At 43.4% G+C, this 16,656-nt stretch overlaps 1 protein-coding gene across 1 annotated transcript; it reads right to left on the bottom strand.

Annotated features, from left to right (window-relative positions):
- Positions 1-9: 9 nt before the first annotated feature.
- On the bottom strand, positions 10-11,210 carry LOC140306969 (lysine-specific demethylase RSBN1L-like). The gene is made up of 8 exons (XM_072385630.1): positions 10,419-11,210; positions 10,035-10,160; positions 9,050-9,729; positions 4,980-5,117; positions 4,704-4,846; positions 4,072-4,239; positions 3,714-3,825; positions 10-2,454 (listed from the first exon to the last, which is right to left on the bottom strand). Exons 1-8 carry the CDS (start codon positions 10,906-10,908, stop codon positions 817-819), a joined length of 3,495 nt encoding a protein of 1,164 aa, XP_072241731.1. The 5' UTR covers positions 10,909-11,210; the 3' UTR covers positions 10-816.
- Between the last annotated feature and the right edge of the window lie 5,446 nt (positions 11,211-16,656).

Raw genomic sequence — 16,656 nt, 5'->3', positions numbered from 1 at the left:
TTGACTTAGTCAACATTTTGAACCATTTATTGAGAGGTTCTGATCAGAGTATAAATCACACTACCAAGTCTTATCTTAGGAAATAAAATGTATTTACAACAAAATCTTCACATACATTGGTTTCAAATAAAAACGGACAGTAAATGATATAAATAAGTTCTATGGAAAATAAAACTTGTCTTACAAAAAATATATGCAATTTCTGTATACATTTTCTCACATTGGTGCTAATAACATCTATACTGTACAGTTTTGGTACATACAGTATCATTTACAGCCCTGTGTGAGTCAAACAGTCCAGTCTGAAAACAACTACTTGCTCTGATTTTGGAGTGTTAGAAACAATGAAGCCTGTCAACTAAAGCAAGAATAAAAAGAGGATTTTTATTTTTCAGCTCTGAGGAGCTCTGCGATTTCCCCCTCATGTCCCAAACGGTGAATGTAGATGTTTCCTATAGAAGAGAGTAAGGATGGTTGTTTTCAGATTGGCTAGTCCAGTACCTAAAATAGGTGCTTTAAGAGCGAAGCTAAGTAGTGCACAGGCACCGACACACGGGTCACATAACATTTTATATTAAGCCTACATACATCTGCTAACAAACGTGAAGTGAGCTACTTAGCTTACATTCTTAGGCGCTGTTAAAATACTCCCAGAGTGCATCCTGGCTTCGCTGCGTCACAGAAATAAAGTGGCTGTGTCACAGTAACTGAGCACTTTCGTCAAAGACCGGCGATGTCCGAAGGAGGGATGAACTCTCAAATATTTTAACAAAACCTTGGCGTAAGTTGTACAGTAAAAAAGAGGAGACTAGACATTCATATCAATAAGTCTTTTGTTTGGGGCGTGTGTGTTTTCAGGGGCTGTTTTAATGAGTGCTGCTGCGGCAGCGGCCCAGTGTCCTGTAGCGCTGAGGCGGGTTTCCCCTGCGCACAGTCTTTTACTTTTGGTCCTTTAGAGGGCACAACTGTCCGACTGTCTGATCCAGACTTGGAGGAAGAGCCTCGAGAGTCACTGTGATGGTGCAGTTTAGGTCTACTGTCTGTGAAGGAAAGGGCCAAAGTTTGCTGAGCCTCCATCGGTTTAAAGAGGTCAAAGGTGACAAGAGTCCGTGCTGGTTTGTGTTCTGGCTGAGCAGAAACTGAAGCCGGCTTCTTCTTCTCCTCTTTGCTGCTGAAATCTTTGTCCCTTTTACCTTCTTTCTTTAGCTGAAGGTTTGCAGGTTTGTGCATCTTCCCGTCTTCCCTCCCGGGCTTGGCCGGTGTCCCCTGTGCGCTCGGCGTGTTGCTGTCCTTGCCCTCTCTGTGGCCGCTCTTCTCCTTCTTGCCGTGTGAAGTCTTGTGTTTATGCGTACAGGAGTCTCGAGCCTCCTCTTTCTCAGGCCGTTGGTGAGTCGCTGCCTGTGAGCCTCCCCGCTCTTTTTCGTGCTCCTTCTCTCTCTTGACGTGGGGTTGTGTTTTTGAGTCCCACTCCTTGGCCCACTTCTCGTCTCTCTGAGCAGGCGCGATAGTTTGGGAGGCTTTACTGACCTCTCTTGTCCGCTCCTCGTCCTCCTTTTTCTTCATCTGCGGCAGTGTGCTACCTTCTCTGCCTCCCTCAGCTTTTACTTTCTCCTTCTCTCGCTCTCTCGCCCTGTCTTTTTTATCCCTGTCCTTGCTCCTATCCTTGTCCTTCTTCTCTTTAACCCTCTCCTTTTCGTCTTTCTCTCTTTTTCCTTTATCCTTTTCCTTTCTCATCTGTGGTGTGTTGTTAGTGCTCGCTGTACTCTCTTTACTTCTCTCTTTCAGACCTTGACCGGGCACAGCTGTCTTGTGCTGCCGCTCCTCCTCCACATCACTTTCCTTCCTAATTTGCTGTAAAGATTTTATTGATGCAGCCTCCACTCCACCCTCCTCGTGGCCCCTCTGCAGTGTTTGATATGCGTCGGTGCCTCCTTTACTGTCCTCATTCACGTCTTCCTCACCTTTAGGTTCCATTAATGTGGGACAGACTACAACCTCATCTCTTTCATTTTTAACTGGAGGTAGCGACTGTGTTTCTGACGACTCCTTCAGCTCGGCTCTGTCCTCTCGCTCCTTGAAGATTGGTGTTGGAGTTTGTGGGGCTGGGCCCTCCCCTCCCTCCACGTCCTCCTCCTCCTCCTCCAGCTTTGATACATTCTGCTCATCGAGGTCACACTCTTTCCCCTCTTCCTCCTCATCTTCCTCCTCTTTGATGTCATGTGTTGCATCGCTCGGTGAGCACTTATCCTCCGGATTCTCCCCTTCTTCTTGTTGGTGATACTGTTTGAGGCGGATATGCCAGGCCAGACTGCAGACCGCAGACACAGTCTTGAACTGGTGGACAACTCCTCTGGGGATGAAGTAGATGTCATTGTGGTACAGCTGAATACGGGCGTATCGGATCCCCTCCCTCCTCAGCTGGTTCAGCTTGGCATCGTCAATCCACTGGACGCACTGTGGAGGCAGGGACAAGAGCACGTGGATTTAAGAAATCAAACTAGTGCAAAGACTTGCATTTCTTCATCACATTTGTACATTTTAGAAAGGCTGGCAAACTGGAGATCTACAAGCTTACGGTGTCTTACTGGGAAAAACAATTCTCCAATGATCTCCAGTGATAATCAACAAAGTGTGACATGTTAGCAGTTTACAGGCTGGAGATTTTCACGCTTCATTATTTAAAAACAGGCTGTTAACACAACGCTGGCACACTAATACTTTTGTAGCCTTTTCTCTTCATAGTATAAAACTGATTCTTTTCTATCACGTCAGACTCAAATGGCGGCTCTTTTTCTTTCAGGCTGGAAAAGAAAAAATAATGAATGCAAACATCTGCAGTGCAGAAGTTCCTGTCAGTGCAGCTGCTGTGTTTTTGATTACCAGTGACCACTTATGTAGCCGATCCACTTTTGATTCAAAGTTTTACGTCAGCAAACATCAACAATGCAAACACAAGTAAATTCAACTTTAAATTCACAATGACTATTAAATAAGTCCTAAAAATGACATCAGAATACAGGACCTGAAATTATTTGCACCTCATAACAAGTAGCAGAGGCTGTCGCAGTGTGTTGATGAGCCCTGCATATTGTTCTCACAGTCGGGTGCACTTACAGACTACATTTGAGCAGCTTACAGGACATTTTTGATTTAATGGAAACAGGATTATGGCTCTTTGTGTTTTAAGGACATTCTTCTTATGAAACATTAATGAGTTAATAACTCAGTCTGTCTTAAAGCAGGTGCAGTAAAAAGCTCATCTTGTACACTCACAATCTCAAACAAGTCTGAACAAATCAAACTTTGTGTCTTCTTTGCAAGAAAAGAGAAAAACGTCCACTCATGCGTGGGGCTGTGATGTGTGCACAAAGGCCCGGACGTGGCAGGAACAACTGTGCAGGTCGTGTGTGTGAAGCTGACCAGCACAGAGTTAAATACGTAAGACTGACCCGATAATCAAACAGGACGATTTTGGTCAATCGGTATGCACACCTCTCTAATAAATACATGTAAAACAAATATTTTATTACCTTTAACTTTGTTTTTTTTTTTTTTTTTTTTGCTTTTAAGTTGCTAAATATTCCTCTGTGTTCACTAACAAATAACTTAGTTCATCAATATCACATCTACAGCCAGAAAGAAAAGTAATTAGTTCAGCTTTAAAGGACGAACTGTCGATGCCCTGCTTGACCCGATCAGGGAAACGGACCCACCTGGGACAGCGGGGGCTCGTGGAGGTCCAGCTGAAGCCTCATGACCACATCTGGGAAATCTCCCGCGTGGAAACACACAACGTCTTTGGTGATCCGGGCAGGAGTGTCGCTGCTGTAAGACAACACATCAAGTCCCGTTTACTGATCTGAGGTCACATCCGGTCACAAGTAAAGATCAACTTTAAAACAGCTTAAAAGTCACCATACAGCATCCATCTTCTGTATATGTAACACACAACATAGTAATAGTTTTTACACTGGCCATCTCCACTGCTCAATTAGAAACCGTATCCTTTTTTTTTCCTTCTCATTTCTTGGGGTTGATCATTCAAATTAAAGTACAGTCATTTGCACTTACTCCTCTCCACAGCGCACTGCCTTCAGTACACCTACAGCAGCTGTCGTTTGCCTCTCAAAGCCTTGACCGATGTGGTCGGCGTGGGCTCTCGTGCGGTCCTCGAACAGCATCTCTCTGGGCTCACTGGCTCTGGGTAGATACTGCAGGTTCTTTATCTCGTTGGTGGACCTGAAACACGCGTGTTCGCCACTGTGAGGATTTACATGTGACTGAGAGACGAGTGAAAAGTACTGAACAGACATTTTCTTCTAACAACTCTTTTGAAAATGAAGATGAACTGAGAGGTCACGGTTAAAGACTCAGTCTGTGACTCATATTCCACAGTATTAACATTAAGTAGCAATATCACCGTTTTACCAAAGTGGAAAATCGAGAGAAAGTATAAAAAGAAACAACTTAATTGTAATCGTCACAGTGTATGGACATACATCGTTGTCGAGTTACCATGGTAACATACCTCCAAATACAACTAAGCTCTAAAGATGTGACTTACCAACACAGACTATCACGTGCATCTGTTAAACATATTACGGCTCACTCAAAAGTGCTGTATTTGTATAATAGTACACATCTCAAGTATGTGGTGTGACTGTGTAGAGCTTCAGTCCCAGCGTCCATAATAATTCCCCCACCTTTTCCGTTTAAATGGCGATTTTGGCATGTCTGCCACCGGGATCATCTGTTCTCCAGGTCTGACCCACATGATGGGGCCGTCGTCGCTCTCGGTGGGGCTCTGCAGCCGCAGACTGGAAAACGTTCCCCAGGGCAGAGTCCGCTGCACAGACGCAGGAAGAGAAACTTGAGCTTACATAACGTGACAGCAACACAAAGGGAGAGGTTAAACAGATGTTGACACGTCACTGTCTGTCTGTAGCAGGGTGCGTGTGCGCAGACATGAGTGCACTAACCACCAGGAAAGGAGATTCCTCCAACAGGCTGATGAACTCAGGGAAGTAGTCTCCGACCTCTTCATCCACAGCCCCGACCAGACTGACCTGCCGCATGGCCCCGGCACGGTAGGTTCCCTGGGAGTACGTCCGCTTCACCTGCAGGAGACACCACAGATCAGACCCTGCAGGTGCTACATCTGATTCTGACATGCACAGGATTCAAGAGTGTTCTTCAAATAAGTGGCGTGACCTTTCCTTTCACTGAAAAACTCAACGCATTTAGGGCTCATCGACAGAAAGGAAACTCCCCACACTCTAAGGAATCAAAGAAAAAAAGAAATACGACGCGTTCAAGTCTAGAGAAACAAGCCCGACTGTAAAATAAAAATAAAAAAACTTGCTTATCTGTGAATAAATGTCCAGCTGTGACAGACTGAGGTTCTCGCTTTAACAGAAGGAAGCAGAGATGATGCAGCTCAAAAAATCTTTACCGTGTACGAATCAAGGACTTATTGTTTTTTATCTATCAACAGGCTCTTTAAACACGTCATTTTGTCCTTGTGTAGCAGAAAACTTTATCAAATCAAATCAAATTTTATTTATATGGCACCTTTTATGCTTTAAACCCTCCCACCCCCATAAATACCCAGAGAGACACGGAGCCAAACAGACACACACACAAGCTCAGACACAAGGATTACTTCCATCAACTGACCACGCGTGGATAAGCTACGCTGCGCAGTGTCATCAGCAGCTGACCGAGCTGTACGCGACGTGCAGGAGTCAAAATAACGTACAAAATCACCCTCCTTTGTCTAGATGACAGACAACATCAGAAACAAGGATTAAGATCTGAAAACCCGTGAAAATATCTTAAATTAAACATATTTTGGCCTCAAGTAATTTACCAGTTTCACTTTAGCCTTTAATGTTTGTCGGAGCTGTACGAGAGCCGTCTAAGTACAGAAGCAGGTTGGTGCTCTCAGATAACTTTTACTTCTCGTTTGTCCACTAATGTTTTTGAGTTTGACTGGATAGAAGAACAATATAAGGAGTTCTAAAAGCTTTATAGAAACGCCTTAAGCATCCCAATGACTGCCGTAGGCCCCTGTAAGATGCTGCCTAGCACCTGAAACCCAACAAGAAAGAGAGGATTAAAAGAAGGGAACAAAGCAACCGTTTCCACTGTTCAGGATGTTATTTGGGAGCAGCGGGTTAACAGGAACAATGAAGTCTTGAAGCCTAAAACCAAGAGTTAAAAACACTCGCTCGAGTATTGGAGATGCTGGACTTTGGGAAGAGTGGACTCATCATGCTCTGGACTGCTGCAGCCAGAGAGCTGGAGGAACATTTCATAGATAATTCAGAGAATTAGGACTGGAAAATACAGCCACCATATGTTATCTATGCAGGTGTTAGCATGCAGCCCATCACCAGCCCTTATGATGAGGTAGCTTCTATAATACTTAATATTTAATGCTTTGGCTGAAGGGGTTCAACGTATTCCATCTTCAGAGGAAACCAGAAATATGAAACAAATTTCATATTAAGGTTGGACCAGCTCTTGGAAGCGAAAAAAGCTAAACATGGACTTCAACAACAGAATTCTTAAATATACCCCAAAATAAGCTGTAAACTAAGTGCACGGCGTGTACGATGGCCCTCAAATCTCACCAAACTAAGGACTAAGAAGGATTTTCACTGTTAGAAAATCTCCCAACAAGAACCGAACGACTCCTGCTTTAAAAAGAATAAAGTTACATTTAAATCAAATTCTTTAAAAAGCTCTTAAAAGACGTGATAATTGCCAACTAAAGGGAGGAGGCAGATTCATGGGAAGCGCATGTCTGTGTCGCGGCGCCCATAATCGTGGAAATTCAACCAACACGGACTCAGTGGGTCGATGGCTTGAAGTTAACTTTGGCCGGAAAGAAGACGAAGGACCAAACGATGAAGACTGGAGAAGCACAGAAAACAATCTCAGACGAGAACTGCACCTGAAACTTAAAGCATTTTGTTGGTTGTCCTTGGCAACATTCGACGCCGTCACCCTCCGATTTAATTTTGCACGGAGACTTCATTTCCTGCAGAAAAATGACTGACGAGACAGTAAAACCACTCCGGTCTGAGAAGGAGAACAATGAACAATGACGCGGCCGACCTCGACATATGAACAGTAAAAGTTGGCCCAGAAGGTGTCATTAGCAGCCGTGAGTGCTTTCTTTATCCTTAATACCAAAACAAATCTCTATTCATTTATTGCTGTGAGAAATAGTTCAAACAACAGCATCGTCTGTGAGGCCATGCCAGCTAAATCCAGAACTACAGCATGTAAACACAGGCCTTGTCCACTCACACATGGGCGTCCCGACACACATACAGACTCGTTTTAATCTTTTGGGCAGGAAACCAGAAACAAACTTTTGGAAAAAAAAAAAAAAAAAGCCTTCATGTGTAAAGATTTCCTCCGACAGTAATGTGAACATGTGGAGTTTTTGCCCGGGGACTTCAGTCTGTGAAGTCAAACCACACCAGTGCAGGCACAGATTTAGTTCAGTTGCACATAAACGTAGTTCCTGTCAGACTACACAGAGGCGGAGGACTGCTCCATAACTCAGGACCAGCTGACTCCCGGACCTCCGGTCGGTGGGACAACTTTGAGAATTAAGCTGTTGTTGCTGCAGAATGGAGAGTTTTCTCTGTTGTGTTTGGGCCGCTTTGCCTGCACATTTTGGGGATGACAGCTATAATAACATCACCTGAACTTTTAAAAAAAAATTCCTTTGGACAGCGAACACAACTGCTTTGGAAAGGTGTGCACTGCTTCCATCCTGCACACGTACGTCTGCATGCAAGTGTTGCTGTGTGACGAGGGACTTTGTTTTGAGAGCAAAAGGAGAGAAAAACAGTAAAAAGACGAGGTTTAATTCGACTGAAAGCACACGTGGTCATGAAAGAGTTCACCCACTTAAATCTACTAATGCAGAAAGCTGCGAGTCTACAGTTCAAATCATCTTAGTCCGAAAAAAAGGTCGAGCAAGAAAATATACTGAAAGTTGCACCTTGTTTGGTTTCAATGGGATCAGCAACGAGACGAAATGCAGGATCCTGGTATCCCTAAACTGACTCCCCAGGCTTCAAGAAAGCTGTTTAAATGAGGATAGAACATGCTAGATTGTATCAGCTGTGCTGCTCGACCCCACCTCCAACCACCAATCACTGCAGAGCGTCCCTCCCATTTGGTCTAAATCTCTGATCCAATTAGGCACCAACTTTTAGTAAACGCTGACTAAGAAAAAAGAAAATAAAGAACCAAAAGCCACATCTGGTTTCCCAACATTTAACTGTTGGGGCTTCCTCTGACAACTAGAAGATGTAATAACTGAATTCAAACACATCTGTAAGGAACTGCTGATCAGAAATAAAATGTGTGGATTCAGGTTAATTGTGTGATGCGATGGTTCATCGATGGCCTGATCGTATGGACCTCATCACAGGGCTTCAGATAAGGAAGGAAAGCTACAGATTAAGAACCAAAGACATATTTCAGATCTGCTCAGACAAAAATAAAACAGAAACAAGCAAACAGCACCAACTGCCCGTGTTTGCACTGCTCAGGTTTAAACTGACGGGAGCCAGACTGATGTTCCTTCATAAATTTATCTGATTATAGAACACAAACAGTCCTCCATACTTATCCTGCCACCTTCAGCTTATTCAAGTCACACTTTCTTGGCGGCATCTGACATGAAAGACCAAATCCAAAGAAAGTGCCACAGAGTGAGGAGAGATGAGTTGTTTTTTTTTAAGCTACACATCATCAGAGCTTACAGCTCCACACGACAACCTGAACAGTGACACGCTTCGAACGCACGCAGGGAGATTAAAGATGCCTCAGCGCAGCACAGCGGCGGCGGCGGCTGTATCCAGTCACAGTCTGGACAAAAACTGCAGATGTGTCGCCTTCATCCTGTGACAGCCGAGGCTGTCGGACAACTCAGTGACGCTTCGCAGCATCAAGGCAGACAGTCCGGCATCCTCCTCTTTTAATACCGCCCACCAGAGAGGAGAAAAGAACACATCCTCACCTGAGAGTGGAAGTTGGCCATGGTCGTGGTCTCTATGTCCTTCTTCCCGAGCACCTCCATCTTCACGGGTGCGTTGGGGAACTTGTAGGAGAAGTATTCCAGGAAGTCTGGGAGGTAAGACGCCGCTCCGTGGATGATTCCCATCACGTAGCGTGCAGCCTGGGCCTCGTCCTCGCTGAAAGACAGGGTCACAAACTCCTCTGCGAAGCGCTCCATCTCGGCTGGAGACAGACAGGAGAGCTGCTCGCTGTAGGCGTGCACCACAGACGCACCGCCGTTGGCCTGCTGCTCGATGTGGACCAGGCTGCCGAACTCCAGTCCGGGCAGGCCCGGCGACGGGGTGCAGTGGAGAGGGGAGCTGTAGCCCAGCCTGACCATGGAGGAGATGGAGGTGGGGGTCGCGGCAGTAAAAGTGGGATCCTGGTGGAGGTGTTGTTGGGGCGAGGTGGTGCTGTGGACCAGACTGCTGCTGCTGCTGTTCCCGTTGATTCGACTGAGGAACTCGGGCAGACCCAGAGCGACGCCGGAGCACACAGTCTGGCACGAGCGGTGGAACATCTTGGGTCGGCTGTGCCGCTCCTTCACGCGCTCGCCATCTTTGTGCTTCTTTTTCTTCTTCTTCTTGAGTTTCTTCAGCAGCAGATCTTCCTCTGAGGAAGCCTTAAGCTTTTCTTTAGACTCTGTGACACAAAAGGAAAACGGTTTACAGAGCAAATACATGGCTGTGCAGCTTTAGATGTCAATACATTAAGCTGGTTATGTGAACTTCTTAAAATGTGAATAACTTTAGAATTAATCCTTCTCATCAGTAACATTTCATCTTAAATTCTAACATCAATTAACATGAAATATAATGCTCTCTTTGACCACAACTATTGACAGCAGAACAGAGAAAATTCCCACAACTAACTCTGAATGCTGACAGTTATTCCAAAAGAGGAGAAAAGTCCCACTTCGTCCCATCTTTGCTTATTTCACGCTCTACCTTTCTGAGGAGAGGTCACTTCTCCGTTTTCTCTTGCGATGTCATGTACAGGTGGCAGCTTGTGATTTTTCCACTCTTTACTCTGTTCCTTCTTCTTCAGCCTGTCCTTCTCCTTCGCACGGTGATCTGAGGAAGGCAACGGAGGCGACACAGTGAGCTGAAATGCTTTTTCATCCACACCAAGCCTCAAAACTGAAGAACAAACATTTCCACGTGTAAAACCACCATATGGGCCCAGTAAATACTGAGGCCTGTAATACGGTAAATTGTGAGATTAATTGATTAATCATGTTATGGCATCCTTAATTCACACAAGGTTAACATTTGACCACAAACACGGTGAAGCAGGGTGCAGCGGAGAGCCGCCCGGGCGAGCTGTCCTACCTCTCTGTAGCATTTTCACGTCGCCGTTCTCGGTCTTTGTATGGCAGCTAGCGGGGCTCACTTTCTCCACAGCCGCGGCGGAGCTGCGCGGCGCCTCGCTGCTCTTCTCCTTCTCCTTGTGTCGCTTCTCTTTCGCCTTTTTCACTTTGAGGGGCGAAGCGAGGAAGTTGCTGATTTTGAAGATTTTCCGGACAGGCGCAGCTGGCATCGCGGCGGCGGTGGAGTGGCTCGCCTTGGCCGGGCCGAAACTCCATTTCGCTGGGCTTCCACAACTCTGCTTCCCGTTGTGTTTTTCCCCTGCGCACACCTCTCCGTTCAGTTTCCTGTGCTTCAGGCCCTTCTCCTCCACCCGGACCTTCTTGGGAGGCGGTGGGAAAATGTCGCTGGAAGACTGCGGACGGCTCTCGGGCGGCCGTTTCGCTATCAGGGGTTTGGGGGAATTTGTTTTGCTGTTCGCTGCGAAATGCATGGAGTCCACGGACTCGGCCATCTTGGAAGTTTCTATTTTTTACGGTCAGACGTAACTGGTGCGTGACAGCCAGGCCGGAGGCGGGGCTTGGTGTGTTACGTATGACGCACGGAGGATGGGGCCCAGACAGACTGTTTACAGCCTGCAGGACCAGAGGCGGAACTGTGCGGCGACACTGCTGCAGTATTACCATCAAAACAGCAAAGGAGGGCTGCTGACACAGAGGGGCCTTTATGTGCTTCATCCCCGCTTTTCGGTTTTCAAACACCGGGACCAGTTTTTCGTCACAAATGCACAAGAAAAAACGAGAATGTTCTGATAGCGTCAAACAGCACATTTACAATTATTCACACCAGACATCTCAAGTGAGGTTTTCAAAATTTAAAATACAGGATCTTTGAAGAGAGATATTAGCAGAAAGGACTAGTTTAGGTTTGGATCGTGAGAAGACAAGTTTAATAAATGGCTCATTTTTTATTCCGTTTAGTTTGGGATTCGCGTCAGTTTTATCGATATAGTACAAAAATCACTCATTACACGTTTGTCCGAGTTAACTTTACAAGATTTGAGCAGCATGTGACCAAATTAAACAGAAAAAAATAAGAGATGGTCAAATTGCACTGTTAGAAATATTCACCAAACAGTGAGTTTTCTGTTTCACACAAGCTGCAGAAGACAGGTTTAATTCTTCCGTGAACCTGTTTAGAGATGCTGACATACCAATGATGTACCAGCAGTTAGTTCTTTGTTTTGGTCTTTTTTCCCAATACTTTAACAATAACTAAACATCAACCTAGCAATTAACCTCTAAAGTCGTCCCATTTATCTACAGGACTGAAATCAACAGATGAAGCAGTAACTTTGACAGAGCGTTTAATTTTGGCCGTGAGCTCCGCACACTCTGACAGCGAAAGCACGTTTTTGTCAAGGGCGTCCATGTTTTGCTGTTGTTTTGTTTTTCCTCTGTAAACATAGTCTCCCGTTTCCGTTTTCTATTTCTTTTCTCAATATTTTCCTTCTAATTTTACCATAATCATGCATAATGTGCTTCTTACCACACGCCTTTTCACACGTGTTCTTGCGGTCTCATTTCCATTGTTACTTTGTTTTTATATGCTGCCACTGTGACAAAATAATCTCTCTCACAGGATCAGTTTCTATTAACCGATTTCAGGTACCAATATGAGGAGATGTAGTTTTAGTTTATGCCACTAGGTGGCAGTAAAATGTTGGAAATTAAGACGCATTGTTCTCTGTGGAAACAATCACGTTCCCTGACCCTCACCATTGTGTCATTTAGGCTTATGTGTAGGAGGGTGGGACTTGAATACGTATTTGAATTGTACTATTGTACAATTGTAACTATTGCACAACATAACCTGGTTAGTTACTAGTTCATTACACCCAATATCTAAATAAGACAGTTCTTAATTTAAGTTATTTTAATGTTACAACATAAAACAAAAAGAAATCCAGACAAGATGTGGAAAATTGCGCCACGCCATTCCTCTGCATCTTAATCACACTCTTTTTCATTCATGCATTACTCATCCATATCTGCAGCCAGGAACGAAGAAGTCTTAAACTGCCAAAGAGATAGCAAAAAGGAGTGTACGCAGTGTTCATCAGTGCTGGCACTGGCTCACTCTGAGAAAGGATTTGTTTACTTCTTTGGATTCAAATTGTTCATTTTGCAAATGCTGACACTTGAACAGTTGCCGTAGAGACAAAGACAGTGTGCAGCATAATAAAGTAAAGGTCATTCCTGGTTCCCACAACACAAGATAGTGCAGACACAACCCTTACAGTGTACGCAATACGACTTTGAGGTACTCACATTCAGGAATTACTGAATTTAATGCTACTTTATGCAGTTTAAAGAAAAACACTGTACATCACCACTACAATTGACAACTGGAGGTTTACATAAAAACATAGGACATGTTCACATGTTTCAACATGAAATAGTACATAAACCGATTAAAAAAAAAAAACAACCAAGTCTTAGCATTAAAATTATTACATCATTATTTATACTCAAAAAGTAGACCAAATACATACCTTTACCAGGCAAGTTTACCAGTAACACTTATACTTGTACAGCATTAAAATGTTACATTTTCAGCGCAAGACTTAATGCTTTTACATGTAATGAAGCATTTTGACGGGGTGGTGTTAATATTTTTCATACAGTAAAGGATCTGATTACATTTTGAACAACCATTTGTCACTATTATAAATTAAAAAACAGACTTGTGTTCAATTATGTTCATAGTTCCATAGAAATATCACCGTAGAGCAGGTACAGGAGGAGGAGAGGTCAGCAGGTATGGAGCGTTTAAGGACAACATTCTTTGCATTTGCATGGTTTCTATTAAGCACAGCTGGAAATTTAAACAGAGCACAAATCTTTTCAGTATGAGCATCAGGATATCATACAATGCAAAGCCAAACAGCTACATCACTGTACCACATTTACAACAAAATGTATCCAAATATAAACTAATCTCTCCTCTGATGGAAGAATACCTGTTCTTTTCCTGAGCCACTACTCCAAATGTGTGCACTCTCACCTCAGAGTCCACCCCTTTGTACAGACAGTGCTCGAAAAAGATTGTTTCTCTTACCATGTCACACCCGCTCCCAAAATCCTTTATCAGTGCGAGAATACTTGAATATAAAATTCAAACAACATATTAATGCGGTCCAGGCTTTTGGATTAAAAACAAATTGACCTGACGTTATCTAGTGTTGCTAGCTGAAGGAAATTCAGCCCAGATGTGAGGGACACATAATTGTTAAACGTTTAAATATCACTATCAGTCAGTTGACGGATGAAAAACACTCTCACACATGGCAATGGAATGTATCGGTTACTGCAGAATTAAAGACCTGGCCACAGGCGGGTCATGTGCATATGACTGCGCGTGGGTCTCTATTAGAGAGTGGAAAGACGGAGCGACAGAGAGGAGTGATGAGGAGGGATGCTTTCATTTTTTAACTAATACTCGCTGATCCACAGGATTAGGGCAGGTGTTGTATCATGTGACAGTGCTGCTAAATAAATGACTGTTAATTTGTTCTTGGCATGTAAACGCTGAGTCTGTAAAATAATATTGTCCAGGCCGGTTTATACTTTCAGCCAGGCAGAGTGTGGTATTACAAGAAGCTGGTGCTGCACTTCAGTATTTGGGTTCACTCCAGTTCAGATGGAAATGGGACACTTATGCACATAACAGACAAAAGTGACTAAACTGGTTCCTCTGCCCAAACTGGATGGAGATCAAGTGCTCTGCCTGGAAGCCCAGGCAGCGAGGCTTGACTGATGGTCAGATGTTTGTTCTAGCCTGTGTGGAAAGAAAAAAAAACGGTGTTTACATGATTCAGGACAGAGAGTGAGGCCAGCCAGCTCACTGGGGGAATTCAAAACACTACTTCCCAAGAGGGCACCGAGAGGAAAGAAAACTGATGCCTGAAAATGGGTAAAGCCAGGAGTGAAGGGGGGGTCATCGGGAATAATTCGCTCTGAAGTTGCTGTAAGGAAAATATGGTAGACTTGCTACAATCAATCAACTCTTACATTTTTATCTCGATCAGTGACACTGTAACTTGTAATCATGTTCTGTCTCCACGCAGCCTGTGGGTCAGGTTAGTTTGTGGAAGCAAAGCAACAATTGTCAGTGTTTTATGTTGGACTGTGCTGACAAAGATGTGGGCCTGCGATGATAAATCAATTCACCCGAGTGTTCAGACTGAAGTCCCTCGAGAATGTAAACAATTCTCTCATACCATTTTTTAAGTTTAGTGTTGGAGTACTTAAGTGACTACGAAAGGGGAAAGGACACTTAAATCTGGCTTTTATCCTTTAAACAGTTGTCAAATATCAAATGAGCTCATAACAGCATTATCACCAGAGGAGGATGAGGAGGTAGGGTTCAATTTGAGGTATAAAGTCAGATTGAGTAGAGCTCAACAGCATACTTTGCAAAGGTTTTGGCACCCCGTCTCAACTTATTGAGCCTAAATTACTCAATTTCAGAGAGATGTGATTCATTTTTTTTACTTAAAGGTGTTTTTTTTATATGCAAGTCATAGTTACTTATTCAAAATAAACAATTAAAAGGAAAAAATGGGGCCAAAATATCTAGTAACACACCCTTAGGAAAGTACATGGCTCGTAAAAGATTTTTATAGCCAGCTAAGACTCTTTCAGCGCTGGGAGTTTTCATCTATTCTTTAGTTTAAAAAAGTTTCTTTTTGAATTTTATCTGTCCACAGGGCTTAGTGCCAAAATCCCTCTGGCTTGTTCAAAGCTTTCTTGGTCTTACAGACAATAACTTATATTCCATTGTTGCAGTTAACTGCCACTTCTCATTTACAGCATGAACCTGGGAAATCTGTATGAAAACATTGAGCCATCTTAGATCTCTGTTGCTTTGTTGGCACCAATCATTTCAATTTTCATAGTGCTAGACTGCTGCTTAGAGGAGCCAATAACTGCTGCTTTTTGGGGCAAGGTTTTCGGAGTCATGATATTTAAAATGCTATATCTTGGGCTCCTTATTATGTCTGTAAAACAAAAGCAACTTCAACAACACTTGGCAAAAGGATGCAAATCTCCTGGAGTTTCCAAATAATGCTAAATTTCATCTTCATTTAAGTATTCAGTTATAAAACTTTTGCCTGCCTTGTCTACCATATTAAATAGTGACAATAAATAGTCTAATTGCGAGATGCAGATGCTTGTGATGTTTTATAGTGAGTCTTTTTTTCCAGCTTGACTTGTTTTTCATTTCTGCTTCCCATTCCCGTCCTCTTGCTAAACAAACGGTTTCCTTTGTCATTGTTAAAAGGACAGCTGAGAAATCTCTCAGCCTGTCACAGAGACGGACCAAAGCCGCTCACTGATCAGGTTTCATTCTAAAAATAAGACAGTTTAAGTTGTTTAATAAGTATTACAAATGGATCTTAAAAACTGGCATTGCATACCTTCACTTGTGTTTAGTAGCGTGTGGTGGGAATTATATCTACGCTCAGGGTCCAAGTAACTAGAGCCTCTATCTATTATCTAAACTCTCTGCCAAGCAGATGCTTCATTTAGCTCATGTGAGCGTGTTTCTTTCTCTTTTTTCCTGACTGGATGTAGACAAAACGAATTAGCCAACAGCCCAACTCTTAGATGAAAGGACAGTCTGCACAGTGAAATTAGCTTTTCCACCCAGAGACTGCTTCACCAATTCCAGAAACTTGTTGGGAATTAGTACTATCCGAACAAAGTCCGCAGTACATAAATATTTCTCTAATCTAGCACTAAATCAGATTCCAGCAGCTCTCCTGGATAAATCTGATGTTCCTGACTTTCATTACGCAGAAGCCGAACTACACCATTCAGCTGACAGTAAAGTGAAATATGTTCGTACAAATTTGAGTAACAACCTCTTGGCTACGGCCCAGCAGCCAATATTTTTGCTTTAAATGCACATTTTGACCTATCACATCTGTCATTCACATGTCTTGTCGACATACTAACAGGAAGCTTAAGGAGCGCCTGCCAAAACAACTGTGACACACATGGATATTCATGCCTGTGATACATTTATCATTACAGCATGGAGTGAGAATGTGACAAATGGTCTTCATTAAGTGACGTGACTACAATGAAGATGAATGAGAATGTAACAATAGCAATACAGTAAGACACATGCTTTCTAAAAAAAAACTGTATTTCATGACTGATTTCTAACTGCTGCAGTTAATTCTGATTATATT

Source organism: Leuresthes tenuis, unplaced genomic scaffold (assembly GCF_036924035.1).
Source record: "Leuresthes tenuis unplaced genomic scaffold, fLeuTen1.0.hap1 SCAF_5, whole genome shotgun sequence".
In the NCBI taxonomy this organism is placed as follows: domain Eukaryota; kingdom Metazoa; phylum Chordata; class Actinopteri; order Atheriniformes; family Atherinopsidae; genus Leuresthes; species Leuresthes tenuis.
The sequence above is the reverse complement of the archived record's forward strand: the minus strand, read 5'-3'. Positions and strand labels throughout refer to the sequence as shown.